The sequence below is a fragment of the Ascaphus truei genome, chromosome 21 (genome assembly GCF_040206685.1).
Source record: "Ascaphus truei isolate aAscTru1 chromosome 21, aAscTru1.hap1, whole genome shotgun sequence".
Taxonomy (NCBI): Eukaryota; Metazoa; Chordata; class Amphibia; order Anura; family Ascaphidae; genus Ascaphus; species Ascaphus truei.
The window spans coordinates 25702054-25716065 of NC_134503.1; the positions used below are offsets into that span (position 1 = coordinate 25702054).

The 14012-nt window shown below is 55.2% G+C and overlaps 1 protein-coding gene across 1 annotated transcript in view; it reads left to right on the plus strand.

The window, feature by feature from the left end:
• GAPVD1 (GTPase activating protein and VPS9 domains 1) overlaps positions 1-14012 on the plus strand; it is a 77290-nt gene that overhangs the window by 35466 nt on the left and 27812 nt on the right. Inside the window, exons 6-9 of the mRNA XM_075579488.1 lie at positions 2-56; positions 288-422; positions 1550-1603; positions 2341-2460. Coding sequence (XP_075435603.1) covers positions 2-56; positions 288-422; positions 1550-1603; positions 2341-2460 — 364 coding nt within the window. The remainder of the gene's footprint in view (position 1; positions 57-287; positions 423-1549; positions 1604-2340; positions 2461-14012) is intronic.

The window sequence follows — 14012 nt, forward strand, 5'->3', positions numbered from 1 at the left end:
CATATCGGAGACGACCAGCGAGGCGTGGAGCGTGGAGGTGCTGCCCAGCGACTCGGGTAAGTCACCGCACGGCCTCGTCTGCCCGAGATCCCCAACCACGCCCAGGCCCACGTTTACTAAGCGGCGCCGTTTCACAAGACTGCCCGGCGCTGCTCGCCGGTGTGGCTGTGACAGGGTTTAAAGGATCCTCCTGGTTCCCGACCTCGCCATACGCCCCCTCCCAGGTAGCGGTGTCGATGCCTTGTCATTACCAGGGGGGGGGGTGACCGTCCATGCTTTGTGTTTAGAAGCTCCGGACCTGAAGCAGGAGGAGCGGTTGCAGGAGTTGGAGAGCTGCTCCGGGCTGGGCAGCACGTCCGATGACACGGAGGTCAGGGAGGTCAGCTCCCGGCCAAGTACCCCGGGGCTCAGTGTGGTGTCAGGTGAGACTGACCCTCCCCTTCAGACCCAATGTGGAGGAGGTGACATTACGGCAGGGGTGGCTCAAGGGTCACCAACAGGTCAGGTATTGGGCTTCAGCACGGATATCCTGAAATCCTGGTGGTGGCCCTTGAGGACTGGAGTTGAGAGAACCTTAACTGCAGTATATACTGGTGACTGGTTTTGCGGCCTCACCTAGGACCAATGGCAGGGACCTGTTGAAAGGATTATATGGGGAGTTGACACACACATCGGAAACCTAGTATTATTTTTAATCCCGTTTTTTAAAGACCGTTTGTAAACCCGGTGACTTGGGATGAGTTTGGTTTCCTCGGGCTGCTCCCTTTTGTGCGCTGGGCAGGAGTTTGCGCAGGCAAAGCCGCCCCTCTCTCCTCCTCCCTTATCTGTGTTGGCTTTAACATAGCGTCAGAGCTGCCGCCCCGCTGATGCCAGTAGGGTTCAAAGCCGAAAGGATCCGCAAAATCTCATGTGCTCCGTGGTAATGTCACAGCCATTAAAGCTGCAGTCCCAGCTGACGTGTTTTTTGTAATATGTGCATCAACTACTCACCATAAATGTATACAGATAAGGGTACCTGGTGCATAGGGGAGGGGGAACCAAAGACCTAAAAAACACTAAAGACAGTGACCACAGAGGGTCACCAGAACCCCAGTAGCTGCACTCATGGTAGCCCAACATAGCAGTGGATATATGGCCGCAGTAAAAGCTAGAAAAGCCGGCCCTCCAAATAGGGTAGACCACAAAAAGGTCACACGAAAGCACAGAACAATAATAATGACTGATCAGTGATCCCAAGCAAACCACAATAACCTATCAGCTGCAATGTGTCCTGGCTGTATAGGAGGTAACAACGTGTCTGCACAGGGGGACAAGTATACAGTGCCTTACAATGGGGTAACCATGCAACCTGGTCTCCGTGCTCATATGCACCCGGTGTTTTGCTTTCGGAGGTGATCTGCCTGCTCATCCAAACTTGCGCGCGTGACCGTCAGCGGAATGACGTCACTTGACCCCCGACGTGCGTTTCGCACGCCACAGCGCGCTTTTTCCAGGGGGGAGGAGTGGTGTTTGTGTGTTTCATGGGACCTAATATACTCTCCTATTGTAGGAGGAGTGGTCCGAATACCCAATCACATTACGAGATGCGATGAGGGGGCGGAAGGTAAATAATGCACTGAAATCCCGCCGGTCATCGTGACTGGATGAGTAGGTGTAGTATAATAACGGAACCGTACAGGGTTTAAAGGTAGGGAGAAAGGGAGTCCCTCTCCACATAACACATGGTACTTAGGAGCCCTGATATGCTGATGATGGTATACTGTACAGACTACCGAGTACACAAAAGAAATGCACATAAGTGAGGATATTAGCCTGGGGCCGGTAAGTATGGACAAGTATGCCAACAAAATACACAACACAAAGTACAAAGATGGTGCTACTGGGTGATGACAAACAATAAAATGATATGTTGTCATGTCAGCCTGTTTCAGAAGAGGAAGGGGATGTGACTTTGTAAATGGTTGCTATAGAAACCAAAAATGGTTGTTACATTATAATGCATTAAAAATGTCATTCAGAGTTTAAAAAAAATGCTACAAGTATTTCCTCATAGCACAGAACTGATTTATTAAAATAACACACATAGGAGATTGCTTGGTCTGCAACTTTAAAGTTGGTAAGCCTGGTTGAAATCCTGGTGTCCGCTTCTTGTGACCGCGGGCAAGTCCTTTACGCCCCCTGTGCCGCGGGCATCGACATTAGATTGCATGCTCTGCAGGGCAGCTACACACGAGTACACGTTGGTCCTAGGAGGAACGGCATGTTTACGGGTGTTGTGGTGAGATCCTTGTTTGCCCGGTTCCATGTTTACACCCCGGCACAATCCCGCCCCTCTTGCAGGTGTCAGCGCCACCTCGGAAGACGTCCCAAACAAGATAGAGGACATGCGCTCCGAGTGCAGCTCCGATTTTGGGGGAAAGGATTCGGTAACGAGCCCCGAAGCAGAGGATTCCGTGCACGGTGAGAGGGGGGCGGCGAGACATCGGGCAGGGGAAAGAAATGGTGTTTCAGGACAAGCGTCCGACAGTTCTCCTTTCCCAGGCCAGCGATGCGGATCTTACATCCGAGTGAAACTCCCGGAAACTTTTATAAATCCGTTTCGTGGACCCGAGGAAGAAAGAGAATTCATGGAAGCTTGTCCTTAAATAGCAAGGGTTAGTTCAAATATATAAAAAAACTATCGCATAATAGTGAAGAACCCCTTCACACCGCTACATCTGTTTAATGTGATGCATCCTTAGAGTCCATGTCTTGCACAGAAAGTCCTTGGGCAGCAAAACTGAGGTTCCCACACTGGCAAACCTAACCTATAATAATAATAATAATAATAATCAGAGTGTGTGTGTGTCAGGTCCACAGCTCCCAGACTGTGAAACGTAGACTCCTGAAACGCTGCACGCTGAGTGAGGGGAGTCTCGGGGTGCGCACCGTGGTGCTCTTCATTTTATTTTTAATTGAACAAATAAATTCTACGCGTGATTTACCATATCTCTGACCAGCAAGTCAGCCGCTGGGTGCTGTACCTGGCAGCCTATGTACCTGGCACACGACATCATAATGCACATGGCCTGGTGGCAGATGATGAGTCAGATGGCTATAAAGTTTACACAGAAAGCAGACAGTGAGGAGCGGCGGTACGGGAGGAGAAAGTTATGCTGCGCTTATAGTGCCGGCGACGCCACGGTCATGTCAGGCTGCAGTCGCTGCAAAAATCATATAGAGATGGCTTCCAGCGATCGCGACCAATCCGTCGCGTCGCGCTTACTATAAGCGCACCCGATGGCGGCAGTGCATTTCTTTTGACGAGACGTCGCTGTCGCCAGCATTATAAGGTGTTAAAGGAAAGTGGTGAGGGAGAGACAATTTAATGAGAGTTACTTTGATTATTGCGAGCCGTGCAAAGCCGGGCTTTGACCATCTGCTTAAAAAAATAAAAGCACGGTGCTGCATCCGAACAAAACTATGTGCTGCGCGTACAGGCTCCAACTGAAGAGGCGTTTTTTCGAGAACACGAATGCTGGTTTTTAAGCCACGGCGCCGCATGCATAATTATAATGTAAGCGCAATGTCACGGTCTGGCTGGAAACGCTTTGCCAAAGTGCCTTTTCGGAGCTGTGTGTCACTAAACGGCCGAGACATGCAGCATCACCCAACACTGAGACACGCAGCATCAGCATCCAACACTGAGACACGCAGCATCACCCAACACTGAGACACGCAGCATCAGCATCCAACACTGAGACATGCAGCATCACCCAACACTGAGACACGCAGCAGCATCACCCAACACTGAGACACGCAGCAGCAGCATCCAACACTGAGACACGCAGCAGCATCACCCAACACTGAGACACGCAGCATCAGCATCCAACACTGAGACACGCAGCATCACCCAACACTGAGACACGCAGCATCAGCATCCAACACTGAGACATGCAGCATCACCCAACACTGAGACACGCAGCAGCATCACCCAACACTGAGACACGCAGCATCAGCATCCAACACTGAGACATGCAGCATCACCCAACACTGAGACACGCAGCAGCATCACCCAACACTGAGACACGCAGCATCAGCATCCAACACTGAGACACGCAGCATCACCCAACACTGAGACACGCAGCAGCAGCATCACCCAACACTGAGACACGCAGCAGCAGCATCACCCAACACTGAGACACGCAGCAGCAGCATCACCCAACACTGAGACACGCAGCAGCAGCAGCAGCAGCATCCAAAACTGAGACACGCAGCAGCATCCAACACTGAGACAAGCAGCAGCATCCAACACCGAGACACGCAGCAGCAGCATCCAACACTGAGACACGCAGCACCATCCAACACTGAGACATGCAGCAGCAGCATCCAACACTGAGACACGCAGCAGCAGCGGCATCCAACACTGAGACAAGCAGCAGCAGCATCCAACACTGAGACCAGCAGCAGCATCCAACACCGAGACACGCAGCAGCAGCATCCAACACTGAGACACGCAGCAGCAGCAGCATCCAACACTGAGACACGCTGCAGCAGCAGCATCCAACACTGAGACACGCAGCATCACCCAACACTGAGACGCAGCAGCAGCATCCAACACTGAGACGCGCAGAAGCATCCAACACTGAGACACGCAGCAGCAGCATCCAGCACTGAGACGCAGCGGCATCCAACACTGAGATACGCAGCAGCAGCATCCAACACTGAGGCACGCAGCAGCATCCAACACTGAGACACGCAGCAGCAGCATCCAACACTGAGACACGCAGCAGCATTCAACACTGAGATAAGCAGCGGCATCCAACACTGAGATACGCAGCAGCATTCAACACTGAGATAAGCAGCAGCAGCAGCATCCAACACTGAGACACGCAGCAGCAGCAGCTGCATCCAACACTGAGACACGCAGCAGCAGCAGCATCCAACACTGAGACAAGCAGCAGCAGCAGCCAACACTGAGACACGCAGCAGCAGCTGCAGCATCCAACACTGAGACACGCAGCAGCATCCAACACTGAGATACGCAGCAGCGGCATCCAACACTGAGACACGCAGCAGCGGCATCCAACACTGAGACACGCAGCAGCAGCATCCAACACTGAGATAAGCAGCAGCAGCATCCAACACTGAGACACGCAGCAGCAGCATCCAACACTGAGACACGCAGCAGCAGCATCCAACACTGAGACACGCAGCAGCAGCATCCAACACTGAGACACGCAGCAGCAGCGGCATCCAACACTGAGACACGCAGCAGCAGCGGCATCCAACACTGAGACAAGCAGCAGCAGCATCCAACACTGAGACAAGCAGCAGCAGCATCCAACACTGAGACACGTAGCAGCAGCATCCAACACTGAGACACGCAGCAGCATCCAACACTGAGACATGCAGCAGCAGCATCCAACACTGAGACACGCAGCAGCAGCATCCAACACTGAGACACGCAGCAGCAGCGGCATCCAACACTGAGACAAGCAGCAGCAGCATCCAACACTGAGACACGCAGCAGCAGCATCCAACACTGAGACATGCAGCAGCAGCATACAACCCTGAGACACGCAGCAGCAGCATCCAACACTGAGACACGCAGCAGCATTCAACACTGAGATAAGCAGCGGCATCCAACACTGAGATACGCAGCAGCATTCAACACTGAGATAAGCAGCAGCAGCATCCAACACTGAGACACGCAGCAGCAGCATCCAACACTGAGACACGCAGCAGCATCCAACACTGAGACACGCAGCAGCAGCAGCATCCAACACTGAGACACGCAGCAGCAGCAGCATCCAACACTGAGACACACAGCAGCAGCAGCATCCAACACTGAGACACACAGCAGCAGCAGCATCCAACACTGGGACACGCAGCAGCAGCGGCATCCAACACTGAGACACGCAGCAGCGGCATCCAACACTGAGACACGCAGCAGCGGCATCCAACACTGAGACACGCAGCAGCATCCAACACTGAGATACGCAGCAGCAGCAGCATCCAACACTGAGACACGCAGCAGCAGCAGCATCCAACACTGAGACACGCAGCGGCAGCGGCATCCAACACTGAGACGCAGCAGCAGCATCCAACACTGAGACACGCAGCAGCATCCAACACTGAGACACGCAGCAGCAGCATCCAACACTGAGACACGCAGCATCAGCATCCAACACTGAGACACGCAGCATCAGCATCCAACACTGAGACACGCAGCAGCAGCATCCAACACTGAGACACGCAGCAGCAGCATTCAACACTGAGACACGCAGCAGCAGCATCCAACACTGAGACACGCAGCAGCATCCAACACTGAGACACGCAGCAGCAGCATCCAACACTGAGACACGCAGCAGCAGCATCCAACACTGAGACACGCAGCAGCAGCATCCAACACTGAGACACGCATCATCAGCATCCAACACTGAGACACGCAGCAGCATCCAACACTGAGACACGCAGCAGCAGCATTCAACACTGAGACGCGCAGCAGCAGCATCCAACACTGAGACGCGCAGCAGCAGCATCCAACACTGAGACACGCAGCAGCAGCATCCAACACTGAGACGCGCAGCAGCATCCAACACTGAGACACGCAACAGCATCCAACACTGAGACACGCAGCAGCGGCATCCAACACTGAGACACGCAGCAGCGGCATCCAACACTGAGACACGCAGCAGCATCCAACACTGAGACACGCAGCAGCAGCAGCATCCAACACTGAGACGCGCAGCAGCAGCATCCAACACTGAGACACGCAGCAGCATCCAACACTGAGACACGCAGCAGCAGCATCCAACACTGAGACACGCAGCAGCATCCAACACTGAGATACGCAGCAGCAGCATCCAACACTGAGACACGCAGCAGCATCCAACACTGAGATACGCAGCAGCAGCATCCAACACTGAGACACGCAGCCGCAGCGGCATCCAACACTGAGACACGCAGCAGCAGCATCCAACACTGAGACACGCAGCAGCAGCATCCAACACTGAGACACGCAGCAGCAGCATCCAACACTGAGACACACAGCAGCAGCATCCAACACTGAGAAACGCAGCAGCAGCATCCAACACTGAGACACACAGCAGCAGCATCCAACACTGAGACACACAGCAGCAGCATCCAACACTGAGACACGCAGCAGCAGCATCCAACACTGAGACACGCAGCAGCAGCATCCAACACTGAGACACACAGCAGCAGCAGCATCCAACACTGAGACACGCAGCAGCATCCAACACTGAGACACGCAGCAGCAGCAGCATCCAACACTGAGACACGCAGCAGCAGCAGCATCCAACACTGAGACACACAGCAGCAGCAGCATCCAACACTGAGACACACAGCAGCAGCATCCAACACTGAGACACACAGCAGCAGCAGCATCCAACACTGAGACACGCAGCAGCAGCGGCATCCAACACTGAGACACGCAGCAGCGGCATCCAACACTGAGACACGCAGCAGCGGCATCCAACACTGAGACACGCAGCAGCGGCATCCAACACTGAGACACGCAGCAGCATCCAACACTGAGATACGCAGCAGCAGCAGCATCCAACACTGAGACACGCAGCAGCAGCATCCAACACTGAGACACGCAGCAGCAGCAGCATCCAACACTGAGACACGCAGCGGCAGCGGCATCCAACACTTAGACGCAGCAGCAGCATCCAACACTGAGACACGCAGCAGCATCCAACACTGAGACACGCAGCAGCAGCATCCAACACTGAGACACGCAGCATCAGCATCCAACACTGAGACACGCAGCAGCAGCATCCAACACTGAGACACGCAGCAGCAGCAGCATCCAACACTGAGACACGCAGCAGCGGCATCCAACACTCAGACACGCAGCAGCAGCATCCAACACTGAGACACGCAGCAGCATCCAACACTGAGACACGCAGCAGCAGCATCAAACACTGAGACACGCAGCAGCAGCATCCAACACTGAGACACGCATCATCAGCATCCAACACTGAGACACGCATCATCAGCATCCAACACTGAGACACACAGCAGCAGCATCCAACACTGAGACACGCAGCAGCAGCATCCAACACTGAGACGCGCAGCAGCAGCATCCAACACTGAGACGCGCAGCAGCAGCATCCAACACTGAGACACGCAGCAGCAGCATCCAACACTGAGACGCGCAGCAGCATCCAACACTGAGACACGCAGCAGCGGCATCCAACACTGAGACACGCAGCAGCATCCAACACTGAGACACGCAGCAGCAGCAGCATCCAACACTGAGACACGCAGCAGCATCCAACACTGAGACACGCAGCAGCAGCATCCAACACTGAGACACGCAGCAGCATCCAACACTGAGACACGCAGCAGCAGCATCCAACACTGAGACGCGCAGCAGCATCCAACACTGAGACACTCAGCAGCGGCATCCAACACTGAGACACACAGCAGCAGCATCCAACACTGAGACATGCAGCAGCAGCATCCAACACTGAGACACGCAGCAGCAGCATCCAACACTGAGACACGCAGCAGCAGCATCCAACACTGAGACACGCAGCAGCAGCATCCAACACTGAGACACGCAGCAGCAGCATCCAACACTGAGACACGCAGCAGCATCCAACACTGAGACGCAGCAGCAGCATCCAACACTGAGACACGCAGCAGCTGCATCCAACACTGAGACACGCAGCAGCAGCATCATCCAACACTGAGACACGCAGCAGCATCCAACACTGAGACACGCAGAAGCAGCGGCATCCAACACTGAGACACGCAGCAGCTTCCAACACTGAGACACGCAGCAGCAGCAGCATCCAACACTGAGACGCGCAGCAGCATCCAACACTGAGACGCGCAGCAGCATCCAACACTGAGACACGCAGCGGCATCCAACACTGAGACACGCAGCAGCAGCATCCAACACTGAGACACGCAGCAGCATCCAACACTGAGACACGCAGCAGCAGCATCCAACACTGAGACACGCAGCAGCATCCAACACTGAGACACGCAGCAGCGGCATCCAACACTGAGACACGCAGCAGCGGCATCCAACACTGAGACACGCAGCAGCATCCAACACTGAGATACGCAGCAGCAGCAGCATCCAACACTGAGACACGCAGCAGCAGCATCCAACACTGAGATACGCAGCAGCAGCAGCATCCAACACTGAGACACGCAGCAGCAGCATCCAACACTGAGACACGCAGCAGCAGCGGCATCCAACACTGAGACAAGCAGCAGCAGCATCCAACACTGAGACAAGCAGCAGCATCCAACACCGAGACACGCAGCAGCAGCATCCAACACTGAGACACGCAGCAGCATCCAACACTGAGACACGCTGCAGCAGCAGCATCCAACACTGAGACACGCAGCATCACCCAACACTGACACGCAGCAGCAGCATCCAACACTGAGACGCGCAGAAGCATCCAACACTGAGACACGCAGCAGCAGCATCCAGCACTGAGACGCAGCGGCATCCAACACTGAGATACGCAGCAGCAGCATTCAACACTGAGGCACGCAGCAGCATCCAACACTGAGACACGCAGCAGCAGCATCCAACACTGAGACACGCAGCAGCATTCAACACTGAGATAAGCAGCGGCATCCAACACTGAGATACGCAGCAGCATTCAACACTGAGATAAGCAGCAGCAGCATCCAACACTGAGACATGCAGCAGCATCCAACACTGAGACACGCAGCAGCAGCAGCTGCATCCAACACTGAGACACGCAGCAGCAGCAGCATCCAACACTGAGACAAGCAGCAGCAGCAGCCAACACTGAGACACGCAGCAGCAGCAGCAGCATCCAACACTGAGACACGCAGCAGCATCCAACACTGAGATACGCAGCAGCGGCATCCAACACTGAGACACGCAGCAGCGGCATCCAACACTGAGACACGCAGCAGCAGCATCCAACACTGAGATAAGCAGCAGCAGCATCCAACACTGAGACACGCAGCAGCAGCATCCAACACTGAGACACGCAGCAGCAGCATCCAACACTGAGACACGCAGCAGCAGCGACATCCAACACTGAGACACGCAGCAGCAGCGGCATCCAACACTGAGACAAGCAGCAGCAGCATCCAACACTGAGACAAGCAGCAGCAGCATCCAACACTGAGACACGTAGCAGCAGCATCCAACACTGAGACACGCAGCAGCAGCAGCAGCAGCATCCAACACTGAGACACGCAGCAGCAGCATCCAACACTGAGACACGCAGCAGCAGCATCCAACACTGAGACACGCAGCAGCAGCGGCATCCAACACTGAGACAAGCAGCAGCAGCATCCAACACTGAGACAAGCAGCAGCGGCATCCAACACTGAGACACGTAGCAGCAGCATCCAACACTGAGACACGCAGCAGCAGCATCCAACACTGAGACATGCAGCAGCAGCATACAACCCTGAGACACGCAGCAGCAGCATCCAACACTGAGACACGCAGCAGCATTCAACACTGAGATAAGCAGCGGCATCCAACACTGAGATACGCAGCAGCATTCAACACTGAGATAAGCAGCAGCAGCATCCAACACTGAGACACGCAGCAGCAGCATCCAACACTGAGACACGCAGCAGCATCCAACACTGAGACACGCAGCAGCAGCAGCATCCAACACTGAGACACGCAGCAGCAGCAGCATCCAACACTGAGACACGCAGCAGCAGCAGCATCCAACACTGAGACACACAGCAGCAGCAGCATCCAACACTGGGACACGCAGCAGCAGCGGCATCCAACACTGAGACACGCAGCAGCGGCATCCAACACTGAGACACGCAGCAGCGGCATCCAACACTGAGACACGCAGCAGCGGCATCCAACACTGAGACACGCAGCAGCATCCAACACTGAGATACGCAGCAGCAGCAGCATCCAACACTGAGACACGCAGCAGCAGCATCCAACACTGAGACACGCAGCAGCAGCAGCATCCAACACTGAGACACGCAGCGGCAGCGGCATCCAACACTGAGACGCAGCAGCAGCATCCAACACTGAGACACGCAGCAGCATCCAACACTGAGACACGCAGCAGCAGCATCCAACACTGAGACACGCAGCATCAGCATCCAACACTGAGACACGCAGCATCAGCATCCAACACTGAGACACGCAGCAGCAGCATCCAACACTGAGACACGCAGCAGCAGCATTCAACACTGAGACACGCAGCAGCGGCATCCAACACTGAGACACGCAGCAGCAGCATCCAACACTGAGACACGCAGCAGCATCCAACACTGAGACACGCAGCAGCAGCATCCAACACTGAGACACGCAGCAGCAGCATCCAACACTGAGACACGCAGCAGCAGCATCCAACACTGAGACACGCATCATCAGCATCCAACACTGAGACACGCAGCAGCATCCAACACTGAGACACGCAGCAGCAGCATTCAACACTGAGACGCGCAGCAGCAGCATCCAACACTGAGACGCGCAGCAGCAGCATCCAACACTGAGACACGCAGCAGCAGCATCCAACACTGAGACACGCAGCAGCATCCAACACTGAGACACGCAGCAGCGGCATCCAACACTGAGACACGCAGCAGCGGCATCCAACACTGAGACACGCAGCAGCATCCAACACTGAGACACGCAGCAGCAGCAGCATCCAACACTGAGACGCGCAGCAGCAGCATCCAACACTGAGACACGCAGCAGCATCCAACACTGAGACACGCAGCAGCAGCATCCAACACTGAGACACGCAGCAGCATCCAACACTGAGATACGCAGCAGCAGCATCCAACACTGAGACACGCAGCAGCAGCATCCAACACTGAGACACGCAGCAGCATCCAACACTGAGATACGCAGCAGCAGCATCCAACACTGAGACACGCAGCAGCATCCAACACTGAGATACGCAGCAGCAGCATCCAACACTGAGACACGCAGCCGCAGCGGCATCCAACACTGAGACACGCAGCAGCAGCATCCAACACTGAGACACGCAGCAGCAGCAGCATCCAACACTGAGACACACAGCAGCAGCATCCAACACTGAGACACACAGCCGCAGCATCCAACACTGAGACACGCAGCAGCAGCATCCAACACTGAGACACGCAGCAGCAGCATCCAACACTGAGACACACAGCAGCAGCAGCATCCAACACTGAGACACGCAGCAGCATCCAACACTGAGACACGCAGCAGCAGCAGCATCCAACACTGAGACGCAGCAGCAGCAGCATCCAACACTGAGACACACAGCAGCAGCATCCAACACTGAGACACGCAGCAGCAGCGGCATCCAACACTGAGACACACAGCAGCGGCATCCAACACTGAGACACGCAGCAGCGGCATCCAACACTGAGACACGCAGCAGCATCCAACACTGAGATACGCAGCAGCAGCAGCATCCAACACTGAGACACGCAGCAGCAGCAGCATCCAACACTGAGACACGCAGCAGCATCCAACACTGAGATACGCAGCAGCAGCAGCATCCAACACTGAGACACGCAGCAGCAGCATCCAACACTGAGACACGCAGCAGCAGCAGCATCCAACACTGAGACACGCAGCGGCGCGGCATCCAACACTGAGACGCAGCAGCAGCATCCAACACTGAGACACGCAGCAGCATCCAACACTGAGACACGCAGCATCAGCATCCAACACTGAGACACGCAGCATCAGCATCCAACACTGAGACACGCAGCAGCAGCATCCAACACTGAGACACGCAGCAGCAGCAGCAGCAGCATCCAACACTGAGACACGCAGCAGCGGCATCCAACACTGAGACACGCAGCAGCATCCAACACTGAGACACGCAGCAGCAGCATCAAACACTGAGACACGCAGCAGCAGCATCCAACACTGAGACACGCAGCAGCAGCATCCAACACTGAGACACGCAGCAGCATCCAACACTGAGACACGCAGCAGCAGCATCCAACACTGAGACACGCAGCAGCAGCATCCAACACTGAGACACGCAGCAGCAGCATCCAACACTGAGACACGCAGCAGCATCCAACACTGAGACACGCAGCAGCAGCATCCAACACTGAGACGCGCAGCAGCAGCATCCAACACTGAGACGCGCAGCAGCAGCATCCAACACTGAGACACGCAGCAGCAGCATCCAACACTGAGACGCGCAGCAGCATCCAACACTGAGACACGCAGCAGCGGCATCCAACACTGAGACACGCAGCAGCGGCATCCAACACTGAGACACGCAGCAGCATCCAACACTGAGACACGCAGCAGCAGCAGCATCCAACACTGAGACACGCAGCAGCATCCAACACTGAGACACGCAGCAGCAGCATCCAACACTGAGACACGCAGCAGCATCCAACACTGAGACACGCAGCAGCAGCATCCAACACTTGAGACGCGCAGCAGCATCCAACACTGAGACACTCAGCAGCGGCATCCAACACTGAGACACGCAGCAGCAGCATCCAACACTGAGACACGCAGCAGCAGCATCCAACACTGAGACACGCAGCAGCAGCATCATCCAACACTGAGACACGCAGCAGCAGCATCCAACACTGAGACACGCAGCAGCGGCATCATCCAACACTGAGACACGCAGCAGCAGCATCCAACACTGAGACACGCAGCAGCAGCATCATCCAACACTGAGACACGCAGCAGCAGCATCCAACACTGAGACACGCAGCAGCAGCATCCAACACTGAGACACGCAGCAGCAGCATCCAACACTGAGACACACAGCAGCAGCAGCATCCAACACTGAGACACGCAGCAGCAGCATCCAACACTGAGACACGCAGCAGCAGCATCCAACACTGAGACACACAGCAGCGGCATCCAACACTGAGACACGCAGCAGCAGCATCCAACACTGAGACACACAGCAGCAGCAGCATCCAACACTGAGACACGCAGCAGCAGCATCCAACACTGAGACACGCAGCAGCAGCATCCAACACTGAGACACGCAGCAGCGTCCAACACTGAGACGCAGCAGCTGCATCCAACA